General features: G+C 47.3%; 1 protein-coding gene across 1 annotated transcript; it reads right to left on the bottom strand.

Moving 5' to 3' along the window:
• Positions 1–394: 394 nt before the first annotated feature.
• On the bottom strand, positions 395–1270 carry LOC120041245 (keratin, type I cytoskeletal 9-like). The gene has a single exon (XM_038986183.1). It carries the CDS (start codon positions 1268–1270, stop codon positions 395–397), a length of 876 nt encoding a protein of 291 aa, XP_038842111.1.
• Positions 1271–16129: the final 14859 nt, after the last annotated feature.

Below are 16129 nucleotides of genomic sequence, written 5' to 3' on the forward strand. Positions count from 1 at the left end.
GCCTAGCCACAGCCCCCTGCTGCCTTCCCCAGATCCCCCACTGCCTGCCCCAGATCCCCCCACTGCCTAGCCAAAGCCCCCTGCTGCCTTCCCCAGATCCCCCCACTGTCTGCCCCAGATCCCTCCCCTGCCTGCCCCAGATCCCCCCACTGCCTTTCATAGATCCCCCACTGCCTGCCCCAGATCCCCCACTGCCTGCCCCAGATCCCCCCACTGCCTAGCCACAGCCCCCTGCTGCCTTCCCCAGATCCCCCCACTGCCTGCCCCAGATCCCCCACTGCCTGCCCCAGATCCCCCCCACTGCTTAGCCAAAGCCCCCTGCTGCCTTCCCCAGATCCCCCCACTGTCTGCCCCAGATCCCTCCCCTGCCTGCCCCAGATCCCCCCACTGCCTTTCATAGATCCCCCACTGCCTGCCCCAGATCCCCCACTGCCTGCCCCAGATCCCCCCACTGCCTAGCCACAGCCCCCTGCTGCCTTCCCCAGATCCCCCCACTGCCTGCCCCAGATCCCCCACTGCCTGCCCCAGATCCCCCCCACTGCTTAGCCAAAGCCCCCTGCTGCCTTTCCCAGATCCCCCCACTGTCTGCCCCAGATCCCTCCCCTGCCTGCCCCAGATCCCCCCACTGCCTTTCATAGATCCCCCACTGCCTGCCCCAGATCCCCCACTGCCTGCCCCAGATCCCCCCACTGCCTAGCCACAGCCCCCTGCTGCCTTCCCCAGATCCCCCCACTGCCTGCCCCAGATCCCCCACTGCCTGCCCCAGATCCCCCCCACTGCTTAGCCACAGCCCCCTGCTGCCTTCCCCAGATCCCCCCACTGTCTGCCCCAGATCCCTCCTCTGCCTGCCCCAGATCCCCCCACTGCCTGCCCCAGATCCCCCCCACTGCTTAGCCACAGCCCCCTGCTGCCTTCCCCAGATCCCCCCACTGTCTGCCCCAGATCCCTCCCCTGCCTGCCCCAGATCCCCCCACTGCCTTTCATAGATCCCCCACTGCCTGCCCCAGATCCCCCACTGCCTGCCCCAGATCCCCCCACTGCCTAGCCACAGCCCCCTGCTGCCTTCCCCAGATCCCCCCACTGCCTGCCCCAGATCCCCCACTGCCTGCCCCAGATCCCCCCCACTGCTTAGCCACAGCCCCCCACTGTCTGCCCCAGATCCCCCCACTGTCTGCCCCAGATCCCTCCCCTGCCTGCCCCAGATCCCCCACTGCCTGCCCCATTGCAGCACCGATGCACCGTGCCACCGTACCCTCTCTCTGCCACACATGCCCGCCCGCACTCAGGCACACACATACTGCCTCCTTTATTTATTTGTTTCTCCTTGGTTGTTCAGACCCCATTAGGGAGCTAATTGTGATGAGGCTGAGGACGGGGGTATTGTAGTAAAGTACAGTTCATGGCTAATTGCTCCAACAGCTGCTGGTGGTTATGAAAACGAGCAAGAAAAAAGGGACGGGAGGAGATCCAGGAGGAACAGAGGAGAGGAGAGAAGGGGTCTCTTCTCCAGCGCTGGTCCCAGCTCTGGTGCACTCTAGGCTGGGCGCCACATGAGCCGGTAGTGGAGCACCACCAGGGTCCCTCTGGAGCGCGATGCAGAACAGAACAGGCATCCGGATAAATCACCATACTCTCTGAGGAGCCTGCTGTTTTATATTTTCTGTGTGTGTGTGCATGCGTTTATGCGTGTGTGCATGTGTGTGTGTGACAGTATCTCTCCATGTTTTTATATCTGGCAACCTCCCCACCCCAGCGCTTCTCCATATTCCCATATGAGCCAGCAGACCCCCCTTTGGGCTAGCAGTGCTTCATGTGTGACAGTTAGCATGTGGCGGAACCCTCTGATGTGGAAGGAAGTGAAAGGTGGGTTTGGTGCCAACTCCACCACAGAGCAGAGCAGAGGAGGGATTTCACAGAGGCTGCTGCTGCCAATAGCCTGGTGCTCTGGATGAAAGCCTTGGTGATACATCCTGATCCTGTAACCATGCAGGTGAAGGGTGGAGGTATGTGGATAGGTTCCAATGTGTTTCAGCCAATAAGATTGTCCCTTTAGCAACTTTGCAGGGTCCAGAGTCTCTCCTCCTGTTCTCTCTGTTCCACTTCCCTATTTGCTTTAGGCACTTTATCAATTTGTAACTAGATAGGTAGAACAACAACATATCACAGGCATAGTCAGTACACTTCTCCTCAGTAAAGTAGCCATCAGCGAGGTGGGGTGCTTTGTGGTTATTTAAGAGAGTCTTCGAAGAAAGTAGGGTTTCAGATATTTTCTGAAGATGGGCAGGGACTCTGCAGTCCTATCTTCAGGGGTTAGCTTGTTCCACCGTTGTGGTGCCAGGACTACGCCTCAGGATAAGACCAAGATGCAAACACAGGAGGTGGATAGTTTGAATCTCAGATATTTATTATAACACAGGGGGCAGGCAAATGGCAGGTCGAGGGCAGGCAGAGGTTCGTAATCCAGATCAGAGTCAGGCAGGTACCGGACGGCTGGCAGGTTCAGGGTCAGGACAGGCAGAAAGGTTTGAATCGGGAAGAGTAGAAACAAAACTTGAGACCAAGAAACTGGACGAACTGGACAAAGACAAACAGAAAATGCATGTATAAATACACAGGAGATAATGGGGGGGAAATGGGCAACACTTGGTGGGGGGTGGAGACAAGCACAAGACAGGTGAAACAGATCAGGGTGTGACAAGGACAGAGAAGAGTTGGACTGGGCTGAGCGGGATCTGACATCCCGTTAGGGGTAGGAAGGCCAAGAGTCCAGAGGTGGCAGGACTTGGGTTGGGTGTAGGGTTTGAACATACCCTGAAGGTAGGCAGGGGCAGTTCCTCTTGCTGCTACGTAGGCAAGCACCATGGTCTTGTAATGGATGCGAGCTTCGACTGGAAGCCAGTAGAGGACCGGGGTGACATGGGAGAACATGGGAAGGTTGGAAACCAGACGGGCTGCAGCGTTTTTGGATAAATTGCAGAGGTTTGATGTCACGAGCGGGGAGCCCAGCCAACAGAGAGTTGCAGTAGTTCAGACGGGAGAGGACAATTGCCTGGATTAGGACCTGTGCTGCTTCCTGTGTGAGGGAGGGTCGTACTATGGAGATGTTGTAGAGCATGAACCTGCAGGAGCATGGTAGTAGGTACACCATAGTGCTAGCTCTAGCCTAACATGGTAGCAGCTATATCATAGCTCTAGCCTAGCATGGTAGTAACTACACCATAGATCTAGCCTAGCATGGTAGTAGCTACACCATAACTCTAGCCTAGCTCTAGCCTAGCATGGTAGCAGCTACACCATAGCTCTAGTCCAGTATGGGAGTAGCGACACCATAGCTCTAGCCTAGCTCTAGCCTAGCATGGGCGTAGTTGCACCATAGCTCTAGCCTAGCATGGTAGTAGCTACACCATAGCTCTAGCCTAGCTCTAGCCTAGCATGGTAGTAGCGTCACCGTAGCTATAGCCTAGCATTGTAGTAGCGTCACCGTAGCTATAGCCTAGCATTGTAGTAGCTATATCATAACTGTAGCCTAGCTCTAGCCTAACATGGTAGTAGCTACACCATAGTTCTATTCTAGCATGGTAGTAGCCACACCATAGCTCTAGCCTAGCATGATAGTAGCCACACATAGCTCTAGCCTAGCATGATAGTAGCTACACCATAGCTCTAGCTTAGCATGATAGTAGCTACACCATAGTTCTAGCCTAGCATGATAGTAGCTATGTCATAGCTCTAGCCTAGCATGATAGTAGCTATGTCATAGCTCTAGCCTAGCATGATAGTCGCTATATAATAGCTCTAGCCTAGCATGATAGTAGCTATATCATAGCTCTAGCCTAGCATGATAGTAGCTATATCATAGCTCTAGCCTAGCATGATAGTAGCTATATCATAGCTCTAGCCTAGCATGATAGTAGCTATATCATAGCTCTAGCCTAGCATGGTAGTAGCTACACCATAGTTCTATTCTAACATGATAGTAGCCGTACCATAGTTCTATTCTAACATGATAGTAGCTACACCATAGCTCTAGCCTACGTCCGCCTGACTTGACTGCTCATTTATTCTGTTCATACTAGCCACGCTGATGATGAATGTCCCACAGACTGCACATGTGTTAAAATATTCATCAATCGGGGCGTGCCAATTTAGGAAGGAGGAAAACCAATAAAATGTTCTGTGGCAACGGTCATGGTATATTTATATGAATATTTAGGCCGTGGGTGGCACATTGAGATTAATCTGTGTCTTTTTAACCAATTACATTTGTTATTTTTTCTTTATATTGAGCAGGGAGAAGGAGAGTAGAGGGGAAGGAGAGAATGAAGGGGGAGAGAGGCGGAGGAAAGTGTGAGACAATATGGGAAGGTCTTTGATGTGGTCGGCTGTGGAAATGGACTCAGGATTTCTCTAATGGTGTTTTAGAATTCAAAAAGTCATGTCTGTCGGGCTGCAAGAAAATCCTAATTTCATATGTATAATACTTGTTGATTACCAGAAAGCTGCAGAACTGTCTGGATTTGTAATTTTAGATTGTTGTTCATTAACTACTTAATGCTATTAAAATTCTGCTATTTCCTTTGTGCTTTTGCAAAAATCTAATTTTCAGTATCATGAAATCAGACCTAATTTTTCCTTGTCTCGAACACAGATGGTTACCAGAAGCACTTGATTATTCAATGTTCCTTACAGTTCATAACAATACATTTCTGTACTGACAGTATTTTCTCTCTTCTCTTCTCTCTCTCTTTCTCTCTCTCTCTCTCTCTCTCTCTCTCTCTCTCTCTCTCTCTCTCTCTCTCTCTCTCTCTCTCTCTCTTGCTCTCTCTCTCTCTCCCTCTTGCTCTCTCTCTCTCTTGCTCTCTCTCTCTCTCTCTCTCTCTCTCTCTTGCTCTCTCTCTCTCCCTCTCTCTTGCTCTCTCTCTCTCTTTCTCTCTCTCTCTCTCTCTCTCTCTCTCTCTCTCTCTCTCTCTCTCTCTCTCTCTCTCTCTCTCTCTCTCTTGCTCTCTCTCTCTCTTTCTCTCTCTCTCTCTCTCTCTCTCTCTCTCTCTCTCTCGCTCTCTCTCTCTCTCTATCCCTTCCCCCTCTCTCTCTCCCTTCCCCCCCCCTCTCTCTCTCTCCATCTCTCTCTCTCTCTCTCTCTCTCTCTCCCTTCCCCCTATCTCAATCTCTCTCCCTCTCTCAATTTCCATTCATTTCAATTTAAAGGGCTTCATTGGCATGGGGAACGTATGTTTATATTGCCAAAGCAAGTGAAATAGACAATAAACAAAAGGGAAAAAAACAAGAGAAATAAACAATCGTAAATGAACAGTAAACAGTGTTGTAACAATGTGCAAATAGTTGAAGTATGAAAGGAAAAATAAATAAACAGAAAAATATAGGTTATATTTACAATGGTGTTTCTCTCTCTCTTCTCTTTGTAGCTCTCCTCCATTCAAGTGGGCTGGGCTGGGGGGCGGTAGGGTGGTGGCTGGGGGGGGGGTCGTCCCAGGTGCTGTTTACCCAGCAGAGTCACCCTCTCCTGGGGCAGGTATGACAGGAAGTGGGCCAGATGGCACGGGCCAGGTCTGGAGCATGTGACCTACTCTCTGGAGAATGTGAAGAAACTAAAGGTTAGGGAAGATGGGAAAAGGAGTCAGGGTGAAGGAAAAGAGAAGATTAATGCAGAGAGTAGAGAAGGAAGAGGGAGAGGTGAGGATGGGAGGCGGGAAGGGCTTAGGGGGCGAATAGAGGTGCCTTTAATATTTATTCTTCTCTTAGGCCCTGTTTGAATACTTTAATGTCTCAACAAAGGGAGGAAGGAAGGTTGCATTTAAAAGGTATTTCAACAGGGCCCTGGTTTTGGACGATTTCTGTTTTGAATGAGTGAGTTTTATAGAGCTCAACACTTTCCTCTTGTATGATCCATCTGTATGATCCATCTGTAACTCTGTAACACTTCTTATGTAGTCCTGTCCACAGCCATGAACCAAATCCTATTTAATAAAGTCAGAGAGACAGAGAGACCCTGTGGCTGCTATACCTCAGACCCCGAGGAGACCAGGCAGTCTCAGGTGGCTTGGAAAACACACATCCCTGTTTAACCAAGCAGGAAGCTAGCAGGAAGTTACAGTATTTGTAGTGTACAGTCAGTTCTCTTTTAGACGCCAGAGATCTAGTAACTGTGGTAACGTTAAATGGATATTTGTCATCATTAGAGGATTTTCTCTCGATCACAACATCTCTCTAGTCGAAGAAGTCTGTCTGATCACAACATCTCTCTCTCTAGTAAGAAGTCTGTCTTTTACAGTCACATTTTCATATGGGGGGGCTTTGAACATATTGGAAGGGGGTTCATCTTCCACTTTCCCTGGGACACCGGGAGGGTTGAGCATATGGCAAAAACCCTTGTCACTCTCCGCAGCAGCACCCGCCACACGGCCCGCCGGAGTCTCCAGCGACAACAGGAGGGACCATATTCCAATTCCTGCTTCCTGTCAGCGGCGAATCCCAGGGCGCTACCCTCTCTCTCCGATCCTCCTCCCTGATCGGTCTCCCCCATCCCTGCTCCTCCAACATCTCTCTCTCTCTACACACACACACACACACACACACACACACACACACACACACACACACACACACACACACACACACACACACACACACACACACACACACACACACACACACACACACACACACACACCAGGAGCAAATCAGCATCTCTGTATCACTGTCTGTTATTGTAGAAGTAAGAGTAAACTAACATTGCATTGTATTTCCCTCACACTTTACTGTATAAATGACGGTAGATCTGACAGTCAGAAAGTCAGCGTTTATGGGTAACAGTCAGTCAGTGAAATGTAGGGGCTAACTGGTGGAAATGGTCAAGACAAGTCTGATTCATTAAGCCAGTCTTAGTAAGACAAGTCTGATTCATTAAGCCTGTCTTATTAAGACAAGTCTGAGTCACTAAGCCAGTCTTAGTTAGACCATATAAGATATATATATATTTTTTTTCACCTTTATATAACCAGGTAGGCCAGTTGAGGACAAGTTCTCATTTACAACTGCGACCTGGCCAAGATAAAGCAAAGCAGTGTGACAAAAACAACAACACAGAGTTATACATGGAATATACAAACGCACAGTAAATAACACAATAGAAAAGTCTATATACAGTGTGTGCAAATGAAGAAAGATTAGGGAGGTAAGGGAATAAATAGGCAGTAGTGGCGAAATAATTACAATTGAGCAAATTAACACTGGAGTGAAAGATGTGCAGAAGATGAATGTGCAAGTAGAGATACTGGGGTGCAAAGGGGCAAACAATATAAATAAATAAGCTATATGGGGATGAGGTAGTTGGATGGGCTATTTACAGATAGGCTATGTACAGGTGCAATGATCTGTAAGCTGCTCTGATAGCTTATGCTTAAAGTTAGTGAGGAAGAGATAAGTCTCCAGCTTCAGTGATTTTTGCAATTCGTTCCAGTCATTGGCAGCAGAGAACTGGAAGGAAAGGCTGCCAAAGGAGGAATTGGCTTTGGAGGTGACTAGTGAGATATACCTGCTGGAGTGCGTGCTATATATTTTATTGCATCCTATATAATCTATCATTATTAATTGTACAGAATATGAATGTTACATAAATGTTTCTGTGTGGCTTAGAATGTAAATTCATTTTGATTAGGCAACATTAGTAAATCCCATATCCAATCAAAACTCAGATGAGTAGACAATATAATTTACTTTAGCAATAGAGCATGTTTTAATTTACATTGCATTTATTTTGTCGACTCTATAAACATTTGCTTTGTTCTGTACAGTAATCTCTGCATGCAGTATAGATGGCGTCTGCGTGTATGTGTGTGTGAACATTGAACTATTCTTGTGGGGACCAGAAGTACCCACAAGAATAGTAAACAAACAAACATTTGACCAACTGGGGACATTTTGTTACTCCCCATGAGGTCAAATGCTGTTTCTAGGGGGTTTAGGGTTAAGGTTAGAATTAGTGTTAGGGTTAGAATTACGTTAAGGGTTAGGAGCTAGGGTTAGGGTTAAGGTTAGAGTTAGTGTTAGGGTTAGAATTACGTTAAGGGTTAGGGTTAGGAGCTAGGGTTAGTTTTAGGGTTAGGGTTAAGGTTAGGATTTTGGGTTAATTAGGGTTAGCGTAAGAGTAAGGGTCAGGGAAAATAGGATTTTGAATGGGACTGAATTGTGTGTCGCCACAAGGTTAGAAGTACAAGACTGTGTGCGTGTGTGTGTGTGTGGGGGGGGATCCATGTTTTACATGTTTACATGGATAGTCTCCTGTGTTACATTACATTACCACCACTGTACTGATATACGCTACATTACTGTACTGACATATGCTACATTACCACCACTGTACTGACATACGCTACATTACCACCACTGTACTGACATACGCTACATTACCACCACTGTACTGACATATGCTACATTACCACCACTGTACTGGCATATGCTACATTACCACCACTGTACTGACATATGCTACATTACCACCACTGTACTGACATACGCTACATTACCACCACTGTACTGACATATGCTACATTACCACCACTGTACTGACATATGCTACATTACCACCACTGTACTGACATACGCTACATTACCACCACTGTACTGACATATGCTACATTACCACCACTGTACTGGCATATGCTACATTACCATCACTGTACTGTCATATGCTACATTACCACCACTGTACTGACATATGCTACATTACCACCACCGTACTGACATATGCTACATTACCACCACCGTACTGACATATGCTACATTACCACCACTGTACTGACATATGCTACATTACCACCACCGTACTGACATATGCTACATTACCACCACTGTACTGACATATGCTACATTACCACCACCGTACTGGCATATGCTACATTACCACCACTGTACTGGCATATGCTACATTACCACCACTGTACTGACATATGCTACATTACCACCACTGTACTGACATATGCTACATTACCACCACTGTACTGACATATGCTACATTACCACCACTGTACTGACATATGCTACATTACCACCACTGTACTGACATATGCTACATTACCACCACTGTACTGACATATCTTACATTACCACCACCGTACTGACATATGCTACATTACCACCACTGTACTGACATATGCTACATTACCACGACTGTACTGACATATGCTACATTACCACCACTGTACTGACATACGCTACATTACCACCACTGTACTGACATATGCTACATTACCACCACTGTACTGACATATGCTACATTACCACCACTGTACTGACATATGCTACATTACCACCACTGTACTGACATACGCTACATTACCACCACCATACTGAGGTGCTTTACATTACCACCGTCGTATTACAATATGCTACATTACCACCACTGTACTGACATATGCTACATTACCACCACTGTACTGACATATGCTACATTACCACCACTGTACTGACAAATGCTACATTATCACCACCGTACTGAGGTGCTTTACATTACCACCGTCGTATTACAATATGCTACATTATCACCACCGTACTGAGGTGCTTTACATTACCATCATCATACCGGGGTGTTTTACATTATCATCACCATACTGAGGTGCTTTACATTACCACCACCGTATTACAATATGCTACATTATCACCACCATACTGAGGTGCTTTACATTACCATCATCATACCGGGGTGTTTTACATTATCATCACCATACTGAGGTGCTTTACATTACCACCACTGTACTGACATACGCCACATTACCACCACCATACTGAGGTGCTCTACATTACCACCACCATACTGAGGTGCTCTACATTACCACCACCGTACTGAGGTGCTCTACATTACCACCACTGTACTGAGGTGCTCTACATTACCACCACCGTACTGAGGTGCTCTACATTACCACCACTGTACTGACATACGCCACATTACCACCACCGTACTGAGGTGCTCTACATTACCACCACCGTACTGAGGTGCTCTACATTACCACCACCATACTGAGGTGCTCTACATTACCACCACCATACTGAGGTACTCTACATTACCACCGCCATACTGAGGTGCTCTACATTACCACCACCATACTGAGGTGCTCTACATTACCACCACCATACTGAGGTGCTCTACATTACCACCACCATACTGAGGTACTCCTACATTACCACCACCATACTGAGGTGCTCTACATTACCACCACCATACTGAGGTGCTCTACATTATCACCACCATACTGAGGTGCTCTACATTACCACCACCGTACTGAGGTGCTCTACATTACCACCACCATACTGAGGTGCTCTACATTACCACCACCATACTGAGGTGCTCTACATTACCACCACCATACTGAGGTGCTCTACATTACCACCACCATACTGAGGTACTCCTACATTACCACCACCATACTGAGGTGCTCTACATTACCACCACCATACTGAGGTGCTCTACATTATCACCACCATACTGAGGTGCTCTACATTACCACCACCGTACTGAGGTGCTCTACATTACCACCACCGTACTGAGGTGCTCTACATTACCACCACCATACTGGCATACGCTACATTACCACCACCATACTGAGGTGCTCTACATTACCACCACCGTACTGAGGTGCTTTACATTACCACCACCATACTGAGGTGCTTTACATTACCACCACCGTACTGAGGTGCTCTACATTACCACCACCATACTGAGGTGCTCTACATTACCACCACCATACTGAGGTGCTCTACATTACCACCACCATACTGAGGTACTCTACATTACCACCACCATACTGAGGTGCTCTACATTACCACCACCATACTGAGGTGCTCTACATTACCACCACCATACTGGCATACGCTACATTACCACCACCATACTGAGGTGCTCTACATTACCACCACCATACTGAGGTACTCCTACATTACCACCACCATACTGAGGTGCTCTACATTACCACCACCATACTGAGGTACTCCTACATTACCACCACCATACTGAGGTGCTCTACATTACCACCACCATACTGAGGTACTCTACATTACCACCACCGTACTGAGGTGCTCTACATTACCACCACCGTACTGAGGTGCTCTACATTATCACCACCATACTGACATACGCTACATTACCACCACCGTACTGAGGTACTCTACATTACCACCACCGTACTGAGGTGCTCTACATTATCACCACCATACTGACATACGCTACATTACCACCACCGTACTGAGGTACTCTACATTACCACCACCGTACTGAGGTGCTCTACATTACCACCACTATACTGAGGTACTCTACATTACCACCACCATACTGAGGTGCTCTACATTACCACCACCATACTGAGGTACTCTACATTACCACCACCATACTGAGGTGCTCTACATTATCACCACCATACTGAGGTGCTCTACATTACCACCACCATACTGAGGTACTCCTACATTACCACCACCATACTGAGGTGCTCTACATTACCACCACCATACTGAGGTGCTCTACATTATCACCACCATACTGAGGTGCTCTACATTACCACCACCATACTGAGGTGCTCTACATTACCACCACCATACTGAGGTGCTCTACATTATCACCACCATACTGAGGTGCTCTACATTACCACCACCGTACTGAGGTACTCTACATTACCACCACCATACTGAGGTGCTCTACATTACCACCACCATACTGAGGTGCTCTACATTACCACCACCATACTGAGGTACTCTACATTACCACCACCATACTGAGGTACTCTACATTACCACCACCATACTGAGGTACTTTACATTACCACCACTATACTGAGGTACTCTACATTACCACCACCATACTGAGGTACTTTACATTACCACCGCCATACTGAGGTGCTTTACATTACCACCACCGTACTGAGGTGCTCTACATTACCACCACCATACTGAGGTACTCTACATTACCACCACCGTACTGAGGTGCTCTACATTACCACCACCATACTGAGGTACTCTACATTACCACCACCATACTGAGGTACTCTACATTACCACCACCGTACTGAGGTGCTCTACATTATCACCACCATACTGAGGTACTTTACATTACCACCACCATACTGAGGTGCTCTACATTACCACCACCATACTGAGGTACTCTACATTACCACCACCATACTGAGGTACTCTACATTACCACCACCATACTGAGGTACTTTACATTACCACCACTATACTGAGGTACTCTACATTACCACCACCATACTGAGGTACTTTACATTACCACCGCCATACTGAGGTGCTTTACATTACCACCACCGTACTGAGGTGCTCTACATTACCACCACCATACTGAGGTACTCTACATTACCACCACCGTACTGAGGTGCTCTACATTACCACCACCATACTGAGGTACTCTACATTATCACCACCATACTGAGGTACTCTACATTACCACCACCGTACTGAGGTGCTCTACATTATCACCACCATACTGAGGTACTCTACATTACCACCGCCATACTGAGGTACTTTACATTACCACCACCATACTGAGGTACTCTACATTACCACCACCATACTGAGGTACAACACTATAATTGTGTCCAGGGATGTTTTCATGCTTTTATCCTTAAATACGTTTTCTCTGAATGTTCAGCTTCAGACCAATCACCATCCAGTATCCCCCCCATCACCGGGGCTGTTGCCGTGTTGGAGGTTATTGTATCAGTCCCAAGTTGTCTCTTAACAGTGTGAGTCTGTTTAGAAGACGTGTTGAAATAGAATGCTACTGAAGAAACCTTCCTGAGTTCTTCCTTGTAGAGCGTGTGTTGGTAACCAATACAGCTATATACTGTACGCACAGGACAGTGTATGTATTTATTTGTGTGTTTGTGTGTGTGTGTGTGTGTGTGTGTATGTTGGCCCCTGGGTGCCACTGATAGAGCCCTGTGTAAAGCCTTTTTGAGGTCAGATTGCAGGCTGTTGCTCTTGTAAAAACCCCTTCAATTATTCAGCAAAGTCAAGTTCTGTTTTATCTCCCTCTTGTCTAAGTGGGCCTGCTTGGGGACAGCAGAGAGGGACAGAGGGAGAGAGAGAGAGAGAGAGGGAGGGAGGGACAGAGGGATGGAGGGAGGGAGAAGAGGAGCATATGAGTATTTTTCTCTTTTTCTATGTGGGCGCGCTTGAGGACAGCAGGGAGAGAGAGAGAGAGAGAGAGAGAGAGAGAGAGAGAGAGAGAGAGAGAGAGAGAGGGTGAGGGTGAGGGAGAGGGAGAGGGAGAGGGAGAGGGAGGGAGGGATAGAGAGAGAGAGAGAGAGAGGGAGGGAGGATTGTAGGAGTATCATCTCCACAGCTCTGATGCCACTAATTACTGTCTCATTTAGATGTGATTGAAATAACCCAGCAGCTGGAGACATGGAGAAGTAGACAACATAAAACAAGGAAGGACCAGCGATATGTTCTCAGATACGGAATGATAGGATTGTATTATGATTTTTTCTTTCATTAGACAGGGTGGAGTCCAATTGAGAACGAGGTGTTGTTTACACGGGAGCCCTGCATGACAAACAATTACACAATCAAGGCAGCATGGGAGAGTAGGAAATATACAAGACATACAAAACCACAAACACACAAAAAAAAAACATTTCTCTCAGCAAAGAAGTCCTCAACCAACCATCTGAATGCCCTGAAAGACAGCAGTCCATCCAGCTGTAGAGGATTCTGAAGTGTTCCGGAAGGAAAGTCTGTTGAAAACAAAACACTGTTTAAAACCTAAATCTGTACGTGGTGCAGCAGCAGCAAAGGACTTCTTGTCTTTAGAGTTTGTGGTCTGTGGTTCCGTTGTTTAAACTGACCAAAAGTAGCCGGGGAGACAACATGTATTGTACATAGCCAGCTTACTTCTGAGGTATCTGGAGATATGAGTTGTGTGTGTGAGTCATTGCGCTGGCAGATCAAATGTATGTCTTCCATCTGACATGATGTGACGGCCCATAAGATCTCAGCACATTTCAAAGCCCTCAATTCCAAGGTTCACGTGATCCATTTGAAAATCGACCTACACAAACAGAGAGAACAAATGAAGCCTTGAATCTCTCTCTCGCCTCTCTCTCTCTCTCTCTCTCTCTCTCTCTCCATACTTCTCTCCCTGTCCTTCCCCATCTGTGACAAAGGGCCCAGGCAGGAAGTCTGAAACAGATAGAGAAACATTCCTATCTGTTGTTCTGTGACTTGTCTCCTAGTCCCCTCCCCTTCCAGCCCAAGAGCTGTCTGTTCCTATTCTGTGACTTGTCTCCTAGTCTCCTCTCCTCCCAGCCCAAGAGATCTCCATCCTATCTGTTGTTGTTCTGTGACTTGTCTCCTAGTCTCCTCTCCTCCCAGGCACAAGAGATCTCCATCCTATCTGTTGTTGTTCTGTGACTTGTCTCCTAGTCTCCTCTCCTCCCAGGCACAAGAGATCTCCATCCTATCTGTTGTTGTTCTGTGACTTGTCTCCTAGTCTCCTCTCCTCCCAGCCCAAGAGATCTCCATCCTATCTGTTGTTGTTCTGTGACTTGTCTCCTAGTCTCCTCTCCTCCCAGGCACAAGAGAGCACTGTCCTGCTCTTCTTCTTCATGCAAATGTCTAACTCTTTGAAAGCTTGTCAAGTTTATCTAATTAGATACAAAAGGAGATACTCCCTCCTCTCCCACACACAAACACACACCCACACACACACACCCACACAAGCACACACACACACACACACACACACAGGTTTTGGCAGGTTGCAACATTAATTTATGAAATATGCAGATGTCTTTTGTTTGAAGCAGCTGTTTGGTGCTGGTGCCAGGATTCAATCAGGGATTTCTCCAGGGAGGGTGTGTGTGTGTGTGTGTGTGTGTGTGTGTGTGTGTGTGTGTGTGTGTGTGTGTGTGTGTGTGTGTGTGTGTGTGTGTGTGTGTGCCTGTGTGCACGACCGGCGGCCAACGGCCCCGTTTGATGTCTGACAGGGACAGAGTGACGCTGACGCTCAAATGGCGGTGTTCCAACCGCAGCCCAGCTCTGCAGTGTGTGTGTGTGTGTGTGTGTGTGTGTGTGTGTGTGTGTGTGTGTGTGTGTGTGTGTGTGTGTGTGTGTGTGTGTGTGTGTGTGTGTGTGTGTGTGTGTGTGTGTGTGTGTGTGTGTGTGTGTGTTTGCATGCGGGTGTGTTTTGGATGTGTGTGTTTCCAAACTGTGGAATAAGGATCCGGTATATGACAGATCATTCCTTTGTGGATCAGCTATAGATCGTGATTAGGACTGATGATCATTATTGCGAAGCTTGAATGTGGATGGTGTGTGTGTGTGGTGTGTGTTTGGTGTGGTGTGTGTGTGTGTGGTGTGTGTTTGGTGTGGTGTGTGGGGGGCGGGGGTTAAGGAAACAAGGGAGGAATAGTTTTTGTGATGCACTGAGAGGGGGAATAGTTGTTGTGATGCACTGAGAGGGCGAATAGTTTTTGTGATGCACTGAGAGGGGGAATAGTTTTTGTGATGCACTGAGAGGGGGAATAGTTGTTGTGATGCACTGAGAGGGCGAATAGTTTTTGTGATGCACTGAGAGGGGGAATAGTTTTTGTGATGCACTGAGAGGGGGAATAGTTTTTGTGATGCACTGAGAGGGGGAATAGTTTTTGTGATGCACTGAGAGGGGGAATAGTTGTTGTGATGCACTGAGAGGGGGAATAGTTTTTGTGATACACTGAGAGGGGGAATAGTTTTTGTGATGCACTGAGAGGGGGAATAGTTGTTGTGATGCACTGAGAGGGGGAATAGTTTTTGTGATGCACTGAGGGGGAATAGTTTTTGTGATGCACTGAGAGGGCGAATAGTTGTTGTGATGCACTGAGAGGGGGAATAGTTGTTGTGATGCACTGAGAGGGGGAATAGTTTTTGTGATGCACTGAGAGGGGGAATAGTTTTTGTGATGCACTGAGAGGGGGAATAGTTTTTGTGATGCACCATTTAAAAAAGAATGAGTGTCAGGGTGAGTTCTGTTCCATCAGAAACCAGATCGACCTCTGACTTTTGCTCAAACCCTCCTTTTTCCCCAGACTCTGGCTGTGTCTGAAAACATTACAAGACATCAAATCTT

Source organism: Salvelinus namaycush, unplaced genomic scaffold, assembly GCF_016432855.1.
Source record: "Salvelinus namaycush isolate Seneca unplaced genomic scaffold, SaNama_1.0 Scaffold422, whole genome shotgun sequence".
NCBI classification, from domain to species: Eukaryota; Metazoa; Chordata; class Actinopteri; order Salmoniformes; family Salmonidae; genus Salvelinus; species Salvelinus namaycush.

Bases quoted from the DNA above. Each gene is read 5' to 3' on its own strand.
- LOC120041245 (XM_038986183.1), bottom strand. From the start codon at position 1,270: ATGTGTGGCAGAGAGAGGGTACGGTGGCACGGTGCATCGGTGCTGCAA.